The 21215-nt window shown below is 37.0% G+C and overlaps 1 protein-coding gene across 4 annotated transcripts in view; it reads right to left on the bottom strand.

The window, feature by feature from the left end:
* Positions 1–21215, bottom strand: part of LOC116160343 (homeobox protein homothorax) — a 304208-nt gene that overhangs the window by 22592 nt on the left and 260401 nt on the right. For all 4 annotated transcript variants that reach the window (XM_031473530.1, XM_031473531.1, XM_031473532.1 and 1 more), the window contains exon 11: positions 11576–11652. In XM_031473530.1, the coding sequence (XP_031329390.1) occupies positions 11576–11652 (77 nt within the window). The remainder of the gene's footprint in view (positions 1–11575; positions 11653–21215) is intronic.

Below are 21215 nucleotides of genomic sequence, written 5' to 3'. Positions count from 1 at the left end.
GGGTCTGGTAGTGTCGCCCGTAATGTCATCAGCGCGCCGGATTGCTGCCTTTGTTAGCCAAATAAAGCAGATAGCTTTCCGAATCTACACCGTTCTATACAATCCAAATTGCATCAGGGCGGGTGTTAATGGCCTGCCAGAATAATGGATGGAATTGCATTAAAATGTGATCTGCATAGCGAGCTTGACATACTCCGATCGAAAATGTAATTACCAAAATTTTTCAACGGCTCTCTACTTCCATCCGATGATAATCCTATTATGTACTTTTTTCGCGAGCATATTTACAGTTATTCCATTTTCGACCTTTAAGTTAAAGAGAATCTCAAATTGATATCTAGTTTGGAAAACGTCGACTCTTTCATTTGTTCAATTTGGGCGAATAATTTTTCTTAATGTATAGTTTTCCGTCCCTTTATGCTGCGTTACAGATCTGAAGCGGCAACCGAAACTTTAACAACAGTTCAGAGTTGTTTGAACTGTTTTCCAATGTGAATATTATAGTGGAAACTTTTGTGACCCGTTGCCAAGTCATTATTCAGCGGTTAGAAGCAAGAGATTGTATATGCACAGGTAAACTAAAGGCCGAAGTACTCAAACTATTGAACTTCAAATAGAAAATTCTCTGTACATTAGAGACCGAAATCTAGGAATACGCTATTCTAGAACTGTGACATTCATTTTGCGCCCTTACACCCCAATTTTTGGATTCCTACCAATATTGGAAGCTATAAAGAATATGAATTGTTCCATTTGGTGAGCCTGCTTATACTATTTGAAGGTAAGTAAGTATATTTTATTTCAGGTACAGGCCGAACTCTTTCGTTTTTCTTTTAGGTTAACGATTTCGGACACATGGTCCATCTTCAGGCCGTAGCTATAAACCTTATTTACATTATATTTGTTATAATACTAGATTATTTATATTTACCACCATTTTGTTGAAAACATGAATAAAATGAAATGAAAACTTTCAAAATAGATGTAGGTAAGAATGAAACGATATGATAGGTATGTCGTATTGTGGTGATTTTATTGAAGTATAGTATAATGTGAAATTTATGTATAATTTATCTGTTTTTGTAATATTATGATTGTTATGTTAGTTAAAAGTGTGGTTATATAACGTCGGAAATTTGATGGGTTCATGAAACACAGTAGCGTACTTAAGTGGAAAACAGTATGAAATCAGTGGTGTAGTTGGCCATATTTTATCGTTTGGAAATGTGATTGCTGAAAGGAATGGAATAGTTTATAAAGAGGTTTTTCTGGGAAATGTCATTTCATATACAGTAAATTTTTTCTAATGTTTAAGGATGCATGGAATCATAATATCAGATGATACTAAGGTATCAGGGCATGGATTAGATAGCTGTAGGCAACCAACAATACACACAACAAACTGAAGCTGTTTTTACAGTTTTTTATTGTTACCACCGTATTCTGATACCATGTTAATATTTCAACGTTGTCATCTTTGCTACACATCTTTGTGTTGAAAAATCACAATGTGATGCTAATAATAAAAATAAAGACTAATTAATAACTAATCCTAATTTTTTTTAAGTATACAGTGTGTCCCCGGATGGACTGAACAAGAGGGAACTTTATGCAAAAATGTCATTCTTTATAAAAATTTTTGCTTGCCTCAAAACCACCTATTCTGAAATAAAAATCTAGATATTCCTTTTAGCAGCTGAGAAAATTACAAAAAACGCAAAATCTACAGCGGAAATTTTTGTTGTTTGCATGTTTTTGATTAAATCAGACTATCATTGTATCTTCCATGGCAACCTGATAAGCAAATCAAGTTTAAAAAAAGACACCTTAGAGCTTAAGAGAAACATTTTATTTTATTCAATGTTAAATTAAAATTAAAAATGTGTTCCCTCTTGTTCAGTCCATCCGGGAACACACTGTATATACCCCATATGTACAAATTTCCCTGTATAAGGTTTTATTAGGATCTAGAAGGGTAGTGTGGGTTGGGTAAAGTGTTCTAGGATTTTAAATTTTTGTATGTGTCTTCCAGAGATATTTTGTGTTTAACATCTGCAATGTGGGTACCCATGATTTGGGTTTGGGTTCCGTGATGTGAGTCTGATATAAGCGGCGTTACAATCTTGGCACTTTAATTTGCAAAAAGAACAGCAGGGAGCTAATTGTAATTTATTTGTATTGTATTGTAATTTTGGTCTGGTGTTGACTAACAACTTAGAGCGGGATGGTTGGGATTTGGTGAAAGAAAATTTGTGGTCAGATATCTATTGCTATATATCTATTAAGAGGTGTATGCGCTACAACTCGTTGAGCTCCTAAGCGAGTTCATTTTAGACTTTCTGTCCGTCCGTCCGTCTGTGTACATGATAACTCGCGAACGGTTACGAATTTTTAATTCTGTTTTCAGTATTATATTTACCCAAAGAAGAACTGATTACATTTTCAGTGACCCAGGAGCCCCGTTACTATATTTGTTACAAGTTTATTTATTTTAAAATGGCTGTAGCTTAATTCAAACAGTTTAGTGTTTGTTATTCTAAAAAATGGTTGTGCAGTCGCAATTTTTGTATATCACGCGCTTCTTCTATTTCTATTTGCGAACTAGTGCAACGGTTTCAATGGTTGCTATTCAGAAATCATGGTCCATTGCACGTAATGGCGTTTCCCAGACAATTCGTACTAAGCACTGTGCATAGCCAGGACAATTCACACTTGTGACAGTAAAAGTCTGCTTTAAATTTTTACACTGGAATGGACTGCATATTATACTCACTACTTGGATCATTACACATAATCCGTTTTAAGTATAAGTATAGAAGTAGCACTGAACTATACATAGACTGAAATGAGCACTGGCGGTCTCTGCCATAGATAGATTCTATTATTGGTTGAGGATCACTGTAATTTTATATCGAGGACCACTGCCATTGCAGCTGACTGTTAACGAGCTCTGGGGCATCATTATTTAACATTTTTCATACTTCGTTTCCTCTTCTTGATATTTTCACTTCTAAACTAGTAATGTTGAGAAGTGATTTTTGGGTGGAGTGCCGACCCATGTCTCGGCTTGCATTAAAATGTTATGCATTTTCTGTTACATTTGCGTTTTAGCATTTTGCCATTCGAAGTTTGAACCAATTTAATTTTCAACTGTTGCCGTATTCGTATTACTGTTTTCCAAATAATCCTCTTATTAATTAGAGGTAGGTTAATCTTTGTGTTCGAAGGGAATTTGAATGTAATTTCTTTCCGAATTTCAGATCTAGTTTTGGGTTTCAAATACTAGTTTTATTTGTAAGATATAATTTTACGTCCGCGTTTAATTACGGGTTCGAGTTTTAATTATCATTGGTACCCCACTCTGGCGTGTCCCCGGCGTTTATTAATGCAGGCGTATGTACATTGTACAAGGAGAACATGTTATCTAAGAGAACCTACCGGAAACAGCGTTTAGAACAGAGATAATGAAATTGGGTCAATGGGTAATTTCTTCAATTAATCAAGTTTGTAATCAGTGAGTAATTCCTCTTCAAGGGATTATACCAATATAATTTTTTTAAATTTTAAAAGTCATTGATGGCTTCACTCACCTATTGATGCATGATGGAATTTATTTTGGTGGTGTATAAATGTGAATGTGCCTTTTCTTTCTGGGATTGCAACACGTTAATTAACGCAGTCGATCGTGGACCGGAATACAAGCATTTTGGCTCCTCAAGCAATCGTCATTTTAAATACCGAGTGGAATAACTCGGGTTCCTTGTTTCTTTTCTTTGTTTTAAAGTGAATTGCTGAAGGGTCGGACCAGAGCTCTCTTCTTATGCTGGTTATTTCTTCATTAAAGGTAAGATTAAAGGTAAGTAGTCAATTTTATATACCTAAGCTGGGTATACACCGCCGATGAGATAACGGCAAAGACGGTCTGCGTGACCGGGAACCGAACCCGTCTCCTGTGTGTTCGAAATCTACGTCCCACTAGATCACACACACACTCGTGTAGGTATATCATTTAGAGGACATCGGGGTGTTTTAACATCACACCTCGTAACCATGAATTAACGCATTAGTTTTACATTCCGTTTATTAATCAAAACGTACAAAAAAACAGTACTGTGAGCAATTGGAAGTAAAATAAATTACCCCAGTTTAAGCATCAATCATGTGGTTTTTCGATCACACAGAAACCGCATAGATAATTGTAGGTCGTGCATGCGGTTAGAGTGTTTGATTGTAATAATATCTGCATATGGTTACAGTGAGTAGGTATGGGTAATTAGATAAATAATCGAAACAGGTTGATAACATGTCGATGTAAGGAGGATAATAATGTTACACTAAAGGGTTCATACACAATGTAAGAACCCTTTGTGCCTATCCACACTTTGACAGGTTTCGCATGTTTTCCCTACACTAAGATATAATACACGTGGTGCGCTGTTCAATTGTATCAATGTTATAACGGCTTGAACAATAAGCTATTGTACTCTTCCTTCGATGCGACTTGTCTCGGGGTGGTATTAAACAATAAATACGTATAGGGTTCGGGGCGCACTTCTCTAAAGATCAGTTTTACTTAGTAGTTAGTAAAGGTAGACAATAAACATTTATTGTTGGGCGTGAGAACATTTGATGTATGGTGTATAATGAAAAGTGCATTTCCAACCATAAATGAGCCGAGGGACAGATGCCAATTCCACTTTCTGTCATTTCCCTGCTCTTCATCGTTATATTTTTAGTTTTCCTGTTACCCTCACGTCTACTGTTTATTTATTGCCTGCCCACCCGCTTCTCACTTTTTTCACGTATTTCGCTAGGGAGTAGAGGCAACGTTGGGTGCGACAGAGAGCGCGACACGCCAGGTTGAGCGTTATTTATGACGCTTTTCCCACTTCGAACCGGCCGGCCTGAAAACGCGGCCGCCGTATAAAGAACGTATCATGGTGGATGGAAAGAGCGGTAATCCCCGAACCTGTGATGTATTGATGCTACTACGCTCAGGCCTCCGTTACTTGCATTCAACATTCTTTTCAATTTTAAACTATAACATACCCAATTTCCCAAAAGCTTCGAGCTTGCACTATCTAACGGAATGGAGTCGCAAAGATGATCTATACTGATCTTGTGTATTCTCTTTCTAATATAAACCACGTATGCGTGGTGTATTAAATCAAAATCAAATATATCTTGAACTTGCGTTTCCAATGATTTCCTTGGAGACCGCAGCATCGTCCCGCTTACGAAAATATTACAGTAAAAGGCCTGGAAACTACTTTTCGGTGTTACGCTTTTTTTTCTAAGGGATTATCACGAGGTGCAATTCGTGCACATATCACAGAAGTAAAGCTCATTTGAATCATTCACTTAAGGGTTTCGAGGAAAATGTGGCGCTAATGCGGTTTTTTGCTTCACTATATCAGCACCGTAAAGTTTTACGAGTATAATAGTCATTGTGAAACCACCACGATGTTGTTTTTCAAGGAATTGTCGCATTAATTTTACAGAAGGAACTTAGAATTCGAAGTATATTGTGGTAAAGTCGAACGGTATAGATCGAAACCGAAATCCATTAAGAGCCATCCCGCAGTGTCTCGGTGGTCATTTTAGCGTGTTTACGAGCCTGAAGAGGGCGATTACTGTCTGCTCTACGCGGAAATGGCCGCTACATACGTGCTTCACTTGGCCGTGACGTTGAGTCGTTCCACTCACTTGGATATCTAGTCGCTATTGTTACAGCTCCTAGAGAAGGCATAGTCCTACTTCCGTATCTCTTTCATGGCGATGAAAATCGGCAATTTATTGCGAAAACAAAACACGTTCCTAGTAAATAGAATTTTTTTAACTTATCGTTACCGCACACAGTCTGTATCAAAACGAATCGAAATTCTCCGTTCTCCATGCCCTTCGATCGAGCGACAGCCATTCTCCCTTGAGTTTTTCGTTTTTCACGAGTCCATGTCATCATCATTTTTCATAGCTCCATACCATTACCGCTTGGGGACATTGTCTTGTGCGCGTGTGGGGTTCACCTGGGTTAATGCTGCACCAGTCTTGGTGATAAATTGTTGTCGAGCAAGGGGAGCCGTTATCAACTCCGAACGGCTGAATTGCCCTCCGACGTTACTTACGTCTGTTAGCTTCCACGGCATGAATTGCTTAATTTTCGAGTACCTGCCCTCACACGTCTCAAATATCAATGCGAATGCAGTGGCGATAGCCGTTGTCTCATCTACTGTCGCAATTTACTGGCGAGTTTCATTGTTGGCGGAAGCTGCCGGCGGCGAATAGCTCTCCGAGGAGTAATATCAGGGCACCTAATAGCTTACCAAATAGCCTCTGAAACACCTTTTTAATGAACTATTGCAAGAGAAATGAAAATAGGGACTGCAGGAGCGATAACGACCTGCCTTGTGGAAAAATTGCGTACCCCTATCAGGATCATATGATGCAATTCGTTCGCATACGAAAATATGAAACGATTTGTTCTGATTATAACCCTTTGACGTAGGGTAGAAACGTTACACCATCCCTAAGGAGCCGTTAAGGTGTCTGTAAATGGACAGTAATTATAATCTCGCGGCAGGGGGCCCTCTACTATATTCGCGCGAATCGCAATTAGCTAAATGCTTACTAAGATATACTTACTCCCTAATGGTTAATCCTCGCAAGCAAGGTATAATTACAGTACCGCAACTTTGTTGTCTTAAGGTTTATCTATTATTTCCATCCACCTCTTCAATTTGCAAATCGGCGAAGGCACCCAGATAAAAGTCAAATCGTTTCGCAAAAATGTTTATAATCCCATTCCGTATATATTAAACATGATAAATTGTATACCAACATAATTGTGTTATAAAAATCAATGACAATTAACGCGTGTGCTCCGCGTTCGATGTGGCGAACGCCATTTCCAGCCGTAATCTCATTTGCAGCGTGCTGGGGGACTAGATCTAATTAGCGCGGAAAGCTGTTCGGAAATTACTACGATTAATCAATCCATTTCTATTCCGGATATATTTCTTTAAATCATTGCAGATTTTATTTACAAAAAAAAATCCGCACAATCGGAAAATCGTTACAGTATGCACTATTCCTATTGATAGGAATTTATTAGTTACACACATGAGCAGAAACTATAAAAGGTTTACGACGAATATTGATTGTGTAATTTTAATTTGTTAACAGTTTTTGGTGTGGATTACAACCCATAAATGTCGTTAGTTATTATTCGATTTTAATTGATATCGTCAATTTTTATTTATTGCTAAGGGAATAAATCAATGCGCGCTAAAATAGTATACCAAGCAATTTTTTATTGATACTAATTTCCACCAATAGACTTTAGAGAAGCCAATATAGAGTTGCAAGGACGCTCAGGACCCCCACGACGTCAACGTCAGTCTCAGAAACTCTTCATTATTAAAAGGAATATTGAATAAGTGCATTTTATAATCGGTTTGCAAAGAGAACTGAAATTCATTCATTCGAATTCTGTACGCTGCTGGTGCGTCATACCTTCTAGTTGGTCATTATTAAAATTAAATCGTTTTCCCAAACCGGATCAAAAGTTATGGTTTAACATTTGGTCCCTAGTCAATTTCATTTTGGGATTGCTTTCATCGTTTCCGGAGACCATTCTTGATCCACTTGTTTCGGCTCATATTTCTTCAATTTTTCTTTCTGATATTGTGGTTCTCCGTCTTATCAATCTTTTTTGGTATTTCCAGTTCCAGATCGATGCAGTTTACATTCCTTTCTTCTTCAGTTTTTGTCAAGAATCTCGATTTCTGTAAAATGCAGTCAGCCTGCTGCGGTGATACTTTCATTCATTCATTCATTCTAATTAAGTTTGACAAGCTAACCATAGCATTGTTTGCTTTTTGTCAATGTTATGCTTTGTAATGCGTCCTCCACTTCATGCACCGTCTGGTACGCTTTATGCCTTTTGGACGCTAGGAAATATTTCTCTTTTTATCCCCGCACGTTAGTAAAGGACGTAGGTATTGCATTGGAGTAAAACTGCTTCCCTCCCCATTTTTTGACATGTGTTGAATGGACCAGGAATCCGATTGAAACAAAATCTCGATATTGCCGGTCGGTCTCTCTGTACCCTCATTTCCCGCTAAATGGCTGAAGCGATTGGAACCCAATTTTGTGCACATATTCTGAACGGAAGGAAAAGTTGAAAAGCTTCTAAGCAGAATCGCGATTTTTCTAATAAATTTTTCGTGTCGTGGAGGTGCGGATCGCTTAAATAAGTAGGGCGCAGCTTTTCGGCTGATTCATTTCAGGAAACATTTTCTTACGAATTCAAGACTTAGTCGGTCGATTTATGTCAAAGTTAAGTTCAGAGCTCTATGTGAAAGGGTAGTTCGTCAGTAATTGAGTTCCGTTTGACAGGCCAGTTTAAGAAGACATGTTGATCACAATATATAGGTGACTAATCTATTGTTCACGCTTAGATAACGGTTGCTTCATATATTCCTCATCGTCAAAAAGTGATCTAAAACTACTAAAGATAGTCCACAACACAGCCTTTAGAATATGCCTTGGTGCATTCAGAACCAGCCCTGCCGAAAGCATGTACATTGAGGCCAGTGAGCCTCCTCTCTGGCTTAGGCGACAACAACTTCTTCTAGCTTACTTTGCCGGAGTATCCGCCAATCGTCAAAACCCACTTTTTCTGATGATCAATCCTATTCCCAGACTCTCCCATCCATCTCAAAACCCTATCCCATTACCTGAAATGCTCCCGCCGCTTCTCGCTAATGTTGACCTTTCTAAAACATTACCCAATCCAGTAGCAATAGACCCTCCTTGGAGAAAAACAATTCCTACTATCGACACAACACTTAGCACACTTCCAAAACTCAAAACACCACGTGAGATCCTTAGACAGACATTTACTGAATTGGTTACCAAGAATCGCTACGACACAGTCCTTTATACTGACGCTTCGAAAAGCGAACTTGGCGTTGGTTGTTCAGTTGTCAAAGCCATAATTATTTAAGGAAAACATTGATCAATTTTTCGAAGAAATAATTTTTTCAATTAAGATGGTAAAAATAAGTGTAATTCTCCATTGCTACCTCCGGTGAATAACTGGTACCTTTAATTCGACAATGTTTAAAATGTGTATCATGTTAATTATTTACAACCACTTTAAACATTGATGCTAATAAGCTGTACCGTGTGTCCAATTTTGGTTGAGGCTGCAGTATATCTCGGCAGTTTTTCAAGATAGAGACCGCAAACAGAATCAATCTAATTACGTTTGTTTCTTAGATGCAAGGTGAAAACAAAAAGTTTGACTTTTCGAGATGTTATTATATCTTGCTGTCCATATACTATTGGATTCATGAAGATTTTTTTTTATTATATGCCAACCAATCAATAAAAATCGCTGACGGTAGAAGCATGTAATTTCAAAATTTTGAAAAATAATATATAATAATATAAATAGTTTGGGATGCATCAATGAAATCAGGAAAAAATTGACGTAAAGATATACATGGTGTTGCATTTAAAAAATACCAACTTTGGATCAAATCTCAAAAACGGTGGTCCAAAATTTTTTTTGCTACGCCACTGGATCCCACGTAAAGATATGTAACATAGACAAGGTTTAGCCTTTTGTTATCTTACATGCGGAGTAAAATACGATAACGTTCCAAAAGTCGTTTTCGTTTTCATCCTGTCTTTGAAAAAAAAAACGTAGTTAGATTGATTCTTTTTGTAGTATTAAAAGTTTCACAAAGAAGTGGCACAAAGCCGCAAGTCTCTATCTTTAAAAACAGCTGAGATCAAAATAGCAGTCTCAATCAAAATAGGACACACTGCGCAGCACTACACGATATCACTGAAAGTCAAAGTGAACTTCGTGTTAATTTTGTAATTGACTTTGACAGTTCGCCGGTCCTGATGAAATTCATTAGTGGGTTATTGTATTATTCATGGATAGTTAATTAAAAATTCATATAAGTTTCCACTGCAACGTTTAGTTTGCTTGCACTTGGTATAAATGAACTCCGACATTTTTCGTAATCTCTTTTGTTATGTTGATTAGTTCTCCGGTAACCTACCCATTGGTAATCTTCGAACTGTCCTTTTCTGTTATATTCACTACACCTGTGGAATACATATCCTTTTACAGATAAGGCTAAGGGTAAATTTTTATTTTTTTTATTTTTGCTCTGAGAATCCGATCTTCTAATGCCTACCCGTGTGCCACCTCGTTCATTCTTTGTTAACGCACAAGGCAGGGCAAGCCGACAGCTTGCAAGGGAGGTCCGCGTCTTAGTGGAACCAGAGGCGTATGGATGTTAAATATTGATGCCTCACTAAAAATGGTGTGAATATGAAATCTCTCGTTTTGTTCATTATAACGTAATTCGTTGGCGTGTTTCCTTGTTATCTCGTGAGGGCGTGTAAAGACATACAATCGCTTTCGTAACACTTTTCACACAAGTTGGTTAAGGAATTTGATATATATGACGTTGATTTCTTTGGACTGCCAACAAACGCCTTCTATGCACACCTGGAAACTTTTATGATGAATGCTACAACCAGTTGTGCCAATTCTAATGGCAGAAGTGAGAAGATTCCTTATGGTATTTGCTATCAAATTTATGTTGTTCAACTGTAAGTTGTAATGTTGGTCTATAATTGTGTTGCAACCTCAAAACTCTCAACTTGTTATTAATGTAATTAAATATTCTTAAAGTTCAACAATCGATAATTAGACTAAATGTCGAAGGTTGATAGGTGCTTGCTCAACACGAATACAGTTACAATCGTTCAGAATATTTCACCGGTTCAATAGCAGAAAATTTGTTTTGGTTGTCGGATTTATTTGAAGAGATTATGACTGAAAAAGCACAGCAAAACCATATCAAAGATCACCGCCCATGCTATTAGACAGTTCTAGCACTTTACAGTCGTTGTCTTGCGCCACTTTTATAGAAGGTAAACACATTTCCAATGCAAATGAGACCGGGCTTACAACCGAAAGTTATTCGCATTAAAAGTATCAAAAGCGGAGCGACATAATTCAATTAAAAATTTTACCTACTAATTAATTGATTTGCGTTCTACGAATATTAATTAAGACGTTTTCACCGGCCAATTTGTTAATAATTAGACAGTGGCAATTAGGAGTAAAGAAAATCATTTTTGTTCCAATGAAGGTAGTTCACCTGTTATATTAATTTAATTAAAAATGTAATGTAGGTACTAATTGATGGATTGTCCCCCTATTAATATTGATCGTGGTCGCTAATATCAGTTACGAGTTGGTATAAAAAGTAATGACACGGCGTACTACACTGGCGAAGTGAACGTTCATTTTACAACGGAAATGTTTCGAACCACGCGAATTATTGCAAACATAATTTAAAACATCAGCGACGCGCAATTAAGCAACGCTTTCCGCATACAACAAAATCTGCCACAAATTACTGCACGTAAATTATAGATGTGACATTACATGTTGCGGTCTACTATCTAAAATTAGGAAACGCGTAGTAATATAATAATCGGGACGTATATAACGCGATTGGGAGTTCGTCCCGACACTTACCAATTATTTACTTGTAATATCGTTAATCCAGTATCCTGGGCTAGCTGTTTTTTCTGGTCTTCCGAGGGGTACGGATGCTGAAACAAGAGACGCAATTAATACATGGAATGAATAGAGTGCTATGGTTTATAAAACAAAAAAATATCGTGTTTCCGAAGCCAAAGTTGTAGGTGAAAAGTATAAAAGGCTTGATTGAAGGCTAAAAAGGATTTTTAGGGTGGAGTCCCCGAATGGTGAATAGAGGAATTATTATCCCTGGATTAACGGAGCCACATTCATTATACATATATCGTATTTCACCTTTGGTAGTCGAGAAATATTTCGGGAATATCGCGGTATAACAGCTGTTCAAAGTTAACATCTCCGACACTGAAATAACTTGCATAATTTATACAGTCGAGTATTTTGACGGGAGAGTAACAAGTGAGATGCTCAAGTTTGATGTGTACAGGAAAGCAATCTAGGTAATTGGCGAGGGCGAGCAGTCCCCTACGAACAATCCAATTTCTGCGAAAACAATAGCTGTAAGTGGTGCAGGGGCGCCTCGTTTCACACGATTTTTTCATGGTCTAGATGTGCGATTATATTTTGAAAATTTTAGTATTAATATGATTGATTTATGTAGCCCAATGCGGAGTTTATGGGATTTTCGTGACCATACCAAATCGTAAATACTATCTCTAACAATCTAATTAAAAAAGAACAAATTTTTCGGCAGTCAACACGATAGGTCACCATTAGAAAGTCGAATTGCCGTAAAAAAGACATAACAAAGGCTATGATGGCTTTTATATGCCGCAATCATAAATTACAAGCAAAGGAGGTTCGTACAAGGTCACCATTTTAGCATTTATTCCAAAAAAGGATTATGATATATGCTAAGGGGTGAACTAAGAATGCAACTTGTTATTATTCTGACAAGAGGTGAAATTAAGTTCCTCGTAATGAGGGAGACTGACTCGTTAACAGGGTTTCAGTCAGCAAATCTGTCAACTGGCACTGTGCGCCAATAGTATTTATTACCTAATACTAAGAGGGACACGAACGGTATGGCAAAATTAGAAGTGGGTGTATTTTATACATTGTGACACGTGATTATCCGTGTTTTTCGTAGCCGTGATCGAAGCAGGCGTGTCAAACATGACATGCTCTAACTTGGAAGGCCGCTATTATTCGCGCACAGTCGAAGTGTCACTTGGTTCCGTCGGCGGTAACAGAAAAAAAAATCGGCACATTTTCTTTTAATTTGTAAAAGTATAATAGCCCGATTGAATATTTTTCAAGTCGTGCCTCGAAGAACAAAATAAAAAGCTAATTTATTATTCAAAACACGTCTCCCTGTAAATGGTAATCAAAGGATATTCTAAATCCTATTTGCTAGTCGCAGATTGAAGCGGGAAGGCCGTTTAAACACAACGCGCGCTTCTATTGTCGAACCTCACCACTTTATACCTATTGGATGTGTTTTATTGGCAATTTCATCCACAGGTCGGATGTGCGCCATCAAATAACGTGCGCTGTCACTATGGGGTGCCACGTTTTATATGCAGCAACTTATCGTTTCGCAAAGCTCAAATAAAATTTCCGAAATTACTGTTTAATGCTCGATATAACAAAGGGACAATTAAAATTTTTCAATTTACATTTTTTACTTTATTATAATTTCGTAAACATAATTGCGCATTAACATACTTCCCTTAAATTACCTTACACGCTTCGGGCCAATATAAAATTGGTTCCACAACGTTTATCTAACATTATCAAAATTCTTCCTCAAGGGTTATTGAAAACGTAACAAAAGTCGTTCCAAAAAGCTGTTGAGCGATTCGAATTATACGAGAGAACGGAACGGAATATGCATATTTATATCACGTTTCCGTAAACGCAGACTGCAATATTTTACTTGATCGGTATTGATTTCGTTAATTGAGGGCAAAGAGGAAAACAGAATTGGCGCAGTCGCAAATAATATCAATATAAAGGTAATCGTCAAGGCATTTCAAAACTGTATATTAATACGAATTTGCCACGTAAATTCTAACCATAACAATTATTTGAAAAAAAAAGTGCTGTGACCATCTAGAAAAATGGCGAAACTTGATTCTTCGAAAAAGGAAATCGATTTTAAACTATCCTGAATTTAGAAATTGTTCCTTGTAATTTACCATCTGCTTATGTTGCAAGGCGTCTTTGAGACATGAATTTAAATCGTGCATGTTACATTCAACCGTCCGACACCGACTTTGTTAATTACTCTCACTTGAATTTACACACTACATTTTTAAGTGGAGTGGGTTCTGGCGGATTCTCAACACCAATTATACTTCTACTTTGCGTTGTTCCTCCGCCATCTGATTTTGCACATAGAATTTTTTTTAACAAATAAAGAACGGATGCTGTATCTAGCCCTCCAGGTACCTTTATTTGAACTAAAGTAAAACAATCTTTCAATAACAAAAGAATATTTTTTATGGTTTCGGAAACACATCGCCCTTGGCTTTCAGTGCCGACCTGAAAATAAGTGGCTTCGACAAATTTTGTTAAAAAAAACACAAAATTGATAACAAGTCCGTCTGACCGTCTATTTTTTCGCCTGAGGTCTGATAGCAACAAAGACAGTTTGTACGGAGCATAGATGGAATTGGATCAGTGAGCCACGGTGAGCCACCGTTTAGAGTCAATCATTAGTCAGAGTGTAAATATCAACCATCAAACATTCTGTGTGGAAGGTGTCGATCCGGTGCTACTAGTGATATTGGGTCTGTGGATTGAGTCAATCGAATCTGCGGGGCAAGTTTTCTTGGGGCGAATATTCCAGGAGCGAATCTACCGGGACGAGTTTTCTGGGCAAATTTACCGTACACGATATCAACAATATTGATCATAACGGTAGATCCACATTGTTGTGTAAACTACGTCGGATGGACATCTTATTTGGATCGGCACATACAGTAATTATGGGCCATCCTGTATGTCTAATTTTAATGTTAATAACGTGGCCAAAAATGGAATTAAGCTTAATTCCGATCATCTTAACTGATTTCGAAGTCTACGTTATTTTGTATCACAGTTGTCAGTTGTTAATTTTGTTTAAATAATTGCTTTGTTTAATTTGTATTTTATTGTAACGTTATTTTGTGTTAGTAAGATAAGGAATATCTGGAAATTATTTGCGTAGTATTTGTATAAGTTTATCTCATGTTTTTCTCCGGTCGAGAAGTTTTCTTGTCGGCACTTACGCTAATTAAATTTTAGGATATGGACGCTTTATCATCGTTTTGAACACAGGTGCAGTTTGATCTTTCGAATTATTCGCATTATTTTGTTAAGGAAGGAGGAAGCTTTTAAATAAGGGAACTGGACATTAAACGGTGCCTTTTGTTGGTCAAGCGTTGTTGGTGGTGGCTCTTTTTTTGGTAAAAGACGTTAATCGAGTTTCTTGGACGTTGAAACGTAGCCATATTTAACCTTATTTGTTTGCAAAACAGTCAGTTTTGTCATTATCGAGGCTTTTTGAAGATACAATCATTCTTGTTTAATTGTGAACGTTATAAGTCGGGTTAAGCGGAAGCGTGTTTTACGTTTCCGAAGAAGTTTCCGAGTACGCGTTAAAGGCACAATCAAAGAGCGAATTTATATTGGTAATTACAAGTTAACGTAATTAAAACTTTATTTAAATTTCGTTTGTTTAATCGATCACTTGTTGCGTGGTAAATGTGTTATCTGGCCCAGAGTGCCTATTTTTATTTCAGCTTTGATTGATTTTTGGAAAATAAATTTGTTTTGTCTCTAAATGTTTAGTCTTGTGTTTAATCGAACCCAAATTACGACCTAGAAGGTGTGTTCATGTTAAATTTTTCTATTTCGTACCCAGAATTATGTTGGATGTTAATTGGGAATTTATAATTTAATTTTTTGAACTTTCGGAGGCCGTTAAGGCTTTATTAGTACCTGAGTTTAGTTGAGTTCTCTGGACAGGTTTTTTGTATGTGGCCAGTGCACACAGAAATATGTTTTTCACTAGATATCGTTAGACAATATATGGACTAATCAATATAATCATACTAGATACAGTGCAAGTTGCCAGCCTGACCAAGTGACCACATTATGAGAAATTGTGCGTGGATGCGAGCCGTACTGAATCACTTCCCAAATTAAAAGCAATAGTTACTCGCCTCAATTCACCAGCCCACTACAACTCGCGTATAAATATATAAGATATCGATATACATATGGGAAAAATATCACAGCACTTTACGAGTAATCATTGCGAGAGATCATACTGTTATTATTGTTGGTGGCTCATTATTACAATTTATAATTCTTATGGTAGTTGTTCGAGATGGATGCTTCTGTTCATCTTTTTCAATATAGCTTATTCTTTTGTAATTTTTTGTATGTACAACATATTTGCAAATTTGATCATTGTATTCAAGCGGTGTGACCCTACGGGATCATTGGATTTGGCCCATTTTCAATAGGCTGGTTACATATAGCATATAGGTCAATTGTGCAGTTTGAACTGAATCGCTCTAAACGTTTGGCAGTTATCATGTTCATAGACAGACAAAGAATACATTGGTGGTTCAAAATAAATTGACCATTAATTATTCCAACAACTCCTCTACATGCCATGCCAATTTCGTTCATTTTTTAAAACAATATATTTACTAAGCGGCATAGCAAAGTGATGCAAGGCTTTTTAGGTCGATGACGTCTGTCTGTTTGTGAACACGATAACTGGAAAACGCTTCGAATGATTCGGTTCAGGTCTTTCACAGTTGACTATGCTACATATAGCAACTAGCAAGCCTATTGAAAATGGGTCAAATCCAATGACCCCGTAGGGTCACACTGCTCTGCCACTTTTATAGATCCATTTTACACGCGGTTTATTTTTGTAGTAGACCAGTTCACAAATAATTGCACGTACCTAAGCATGTATTTTACTAATTATACTGTTTCGGGAAGGTTTCTAAAGCGGGATTCTGGATAATGAATTCCCAAATATAAACTTTTTCCAAAGATCGTTATTTTAACGATGACACTAGAAATTGCACGGCAACTGAATTCTTCCATTATATAAACATAATTAGTCTGAGGGATTTAATTATAACAAAACAAATTCTCGAAGAAGAAAACGCAATTTTAGCAAGATTGTACGATATGTTGCCTGCCCCGTGTCTCTCTTTAGTCAAGTTCCTGGATCAAATTAAGGCAGGACACCCTGGACGCTGTTTCGTATCTATTAAAAGAAAATTGTTCGCAAGCTTAATTGAATACTACCATTCCGTATTATGCATAGGTAGCTAATTGAAAATAAATATAGGTTTCCATTATCACAATAGAAACGTCACATTTAGAGTAAACGGCCCCTAATGTAATACAAGGACGTCGATATCGTTGGAAACTGAGTTCGGAGAGATTGCACATTTCGCCCCCTACTTGGGATAGTGGCGCGTCAATAAAGGAGATTATGAAGAATTTGTGGAATCTGAGCACGGTGCACGAGCATCAGTCCCAAATCAAGCAGATTAACTAATTTTCTTTAAATTACTAACTTAATAATAATTTAAGCAAATATACCATATTTTCATTTTATTTAATCTCCTCTTTCCATTGTTAAGTATATTTTTGGTTGATCATATTACGGTTTCGTTTCGTTTGTTTTACTTAATACCGTTTACTCGAAATTTTTCTTTGGTGGTATCCGGTTTCTGGTAAAGTAATTCAGAGACGCCCCGCCCCGTTCATCTTATCAGATAGCCAAGGCAAACTGCCTACGCACGGACCGAAAATCGCCGCCATTTGATGTGCAGACAGTTGTCATTATCTCGTTCAAAGGATCTGTTAAGCGCAGGTTGTCTATCGATCTTATCTGGGGTGACGTTTAACCGACTAAATATCTATTGCGATCCACTAGTCCATCGCACAGTTGAAGATGAAGGGATGTAGGAAGAAAGACCTTAGTGTATGGAAAGACATTTTTTTAATTGGTATTTATTAGTACTCTATACTTAGAAGTTTAGTTCAATTATTACTTTCAAAGAGTTTAATAGCAGTAAAAAGATACAAAGGCAAACAATTTAATTAGCAAAATTTGAATAAGTATAGGTTGAGAATTCGACGTGATTGTAGTATAAAATTACCAATCGTTTTGTGACGCTACCTTTTTAAGAGTGTGATTGAACATTCATAGATGTATAAAAATTAGCATCTGTAGCGTGAGATGAACTTAAATTATACAATGAAATGTACATTCACATCACATCGAACCTATCTTTCATATCCATACAGGAGATCATTCCCATCATTTCGGAGTGATTGCAACAATACAATTTGAGCGATGGTTGCAGGGACCATAACTAGTAATGCATGTAACCAATTTCACACATGTCACTCATATCGCGTTGTGTGCGGTGTTGGGGTCGGTCGTCAACGAACCAATATTTTAAATTTCGTATGTTTTACAACCGTTTAATATCAGACGTGTTCTAGAGGCCCACTTTAACATAAAGCGTCAAGTTCAAATTTATAATGACGTCAATGTCTGAGATTGCGCCACAAATACTTTTTTAAAATTTTTATTAAAGTAGGTTACATTTATTAATAGTCGTACATCAAGAAAATTGGGGTGCGCTCAGGTGATGCTTTAGCGGAGTGGCAGAAAATATATCTAATATTACGTTAGTAATTTGGGGGACCTTCTGCAAGACGGAAACCGTGGCAGCAGCGGTGAAGACTAAACTTGGTTGTCACAGCGATGTGCATCGAAGCGCGCGAGATCCCCAGAGATACAGCTGCATCCGCCATTAGCCGGCAACCCGAATCCGCGGCAGTAATGCCATGAAAAACAGCAAACGCGATCCATTCATTCCCCATCACACCTTGGAAGGGCCCCGCGGAGACCGATAACCCCATCTCGACCACCTCTCCAGGGCTGCATAACCCTTATACCGCTCCGACGTCGCTTCACCGCCAAAATGCGTAAGTCACCCCTAAGGGAGTAACATGCATAGTGATTTTTATTATTATGTTGGGAATCCGAAACTGCTTCCGCGCGATGGTTTCATACTCCAAGTTTACTATTATTTGCGTATCTATATCCGATATGTGAAACGAGTAGAAAATTGAAGAGGGTACGCGGCGCAGAAAATCGAGATTCACCTACAAATGTAAAGGAGCGGATCCTGATTTCAATATACTCTGGGGGGCACATATCACCTCCGTCAGCCGTTCCAAATTTATAACAGCAATCACATCTGAATATACAACGAATAGAATGGAGTATAAATAAAGTTTCGATCACTAATGCTGCAATCCCATACACTACTTTCCACACCCACAAACACGACGTTCAAAAATGCTTTTAATCCAAAAATGTCACTACAAATCGGTGTTTGTCCTTTTTCCCATAAAAGATATCTACATCTTAAGAACGTTTCCTTTTGCACGCGCAAATAAAAAGTAAACAACGACCATTTCTATTATACTGTATACGTACACATATAAGAAATACAGTTATCTAACTTTTAAGTTGTCTGTAATTAAAGAGAAATCGATGTTGCCCGACCATTACCGTTCTGATTTATATTAAAAACTTTTTAAACTTAAAATACTTTTCAGACTCAATTACAAAAGTAATCAAAATCTTGTGAAACAAAATGCTATTTCCAACAAAAATTATTCCTCGACATCGCCTTCTTTTTCTTTATTATACATACACGAATACACAAAACAGGTTAAGTTCCGTCATATTTATGTTGGTATTACTAAAGAAACTGCAATCGCCAATTTATCTTTAATGCGCCATTTTACTCACGGATATCAGTTATTACAGTAAGTGGCTGTTATATCCACGTCGCCAGTGTCGATTTTCAAATAAATAAGCCTTTACTTAATCATTAGTGAATTATACAAGAATTTCCTGACTATAAAGTAAACCCCTAGCTAGAATGAGACAAACTAAAACAACGTTCCACGAAACAAAAAATTCTATTGGCTATAATTTTCCATATTTCCTAAGGGGATCCGATAAGTGCTAATTTTTTGTTCCACATTCTCATTCATGTTTAATTTAAAATGATAAACAACAGATAAAATGCATAGATAGAACTTCATTCCAATTGTTAAAAGTGCAGTAGGGAATAATTAAAGTAATGCAGCCAGCGTGTTAAAGAAAACTTTTGTCCGGTTTTTCACCGTCAAGAATATGCAGCCAAGCATTTCACCAACAGCCCCTCTAATATTTAATAGTAATTCAACAATGGGTATCGCTATAGTTTGGCATTGCGCATTATATGGCTAAAGATTAAGCACATTTTTTATTTCATTCAATTCGATTCATAATAAATGACGGAGGTGTCAAAAGGGCCTTCCGTATTTTTTTGGCCTACATTGCAAATTCACGAGCTACGATCTACAAATTTGACAAAGTATCCACCGGCAAAATTTCATAATAATCGATCCATTCGTTTTGGAGATATCGTGCTAACGGACAGACATCGCAAAATTATGAACTCGCTAGGAGCTCGTTAATAATCGAGTGTCGTTTGATCATTTTCCAGAATTTTCGTTGTTAGGGCATTGTGCGCCATCCTATTGAAACTAACAGTTTCCAACTTTTGTTTTTTTTGTGCCGTATATCGTTGTATTCGTAATAAAAAATGGTACTCAATACAGGGTGTACTTTTTTTTACGGACCCTATCAAAAAACAACTGATGATGATTTCTTCGAAATGAAAAATGTCCCAACGCTATCTTCTAGATCTCAAATAAGTGCCAATGAGAAAGTGATTTTTTTTGTGCAACTTTTCCCTTATTTGACAATCGTCGTATTTTTTATGGTTTCGGATCGTTATTTTAGTCATAGTGTATACTTACGGGTTTTTTTGCCGCCTTTAGGTCTATGGTAATTGCAGCTTTTTGCTACGGCATATTTTTGTTTTCTTTTCATTTACTGTGTTCTCTTGATACAGCTTGATATTAGTCACAGTTATCTCGCTTGGTGAACAGACTTCATTGTGTCAAAGGCATATGATTCGTTTTTTTTATTTTTTAAAATTTACCAATGTAAATTTTGTGTAAATACTAATTAAGATTTAGTTTAGGTTTAAATGATCAGGGTTACCCATCTACTTTTCAGTTCTAACGTTCTTTTCGTACCGCTTGATATTCCCGTTTGAAATCCCGGTTAAGTAACTATTTGAACTGTGCTCTTATTTAATTCTTACGCCACCTAGGTATTTCGTTCGCAATCCACTAATTTTAGATGTAAATTATACCTGTACTTACTCTTACTATAGATTTCTTAGTACTTTAGTTCTGTGTGTCGCCGTCCGAGGTCGTGCAGAAGTTTTCCGTGATATTTTTGGCTATCGCTTCTTGATCGCGCAGTTATATACTTCTTTCCCCCCTCAGTATTGGTTCTGCTGTCGCATTAATTAATTGCAAATGTTTTCTTTTGGTACGTCCTGATTACTTGTCTACCTGATAAGGGGATTATTGTTTTTACTGTACCATATTTATCTTTGGAGTGGTTTCTCTTTCTCTCTTTGAAGTCTGTGGTGGCTCCATTGAATCGGATCTGTATTTTGCATTTAAACTATACGCAGTATGTTGCATGATTACCTATATTTTG

Source organism: Photinus pyralis, unplaced genomic scaffold, assembly GCF_008802855.1.
Source record: "Photinus pyralis isolate 1611_PpyrPB1 unplaced genomic scaffold, Ppyr1.3 Ppyr1.4_LG1, whole genome shotgun sequence".
NCBI classification, from domain to species: Eukaryota; Metazoa; Arthropoda; class Insecta; order Coleoptera; family Lampyridae; genus Photinus; species Photinus pyralis.
Note: the sequence above shows the minus strand (reverse complement) of the source record. Positions and strands in the feature narration are given on the sequence as shown.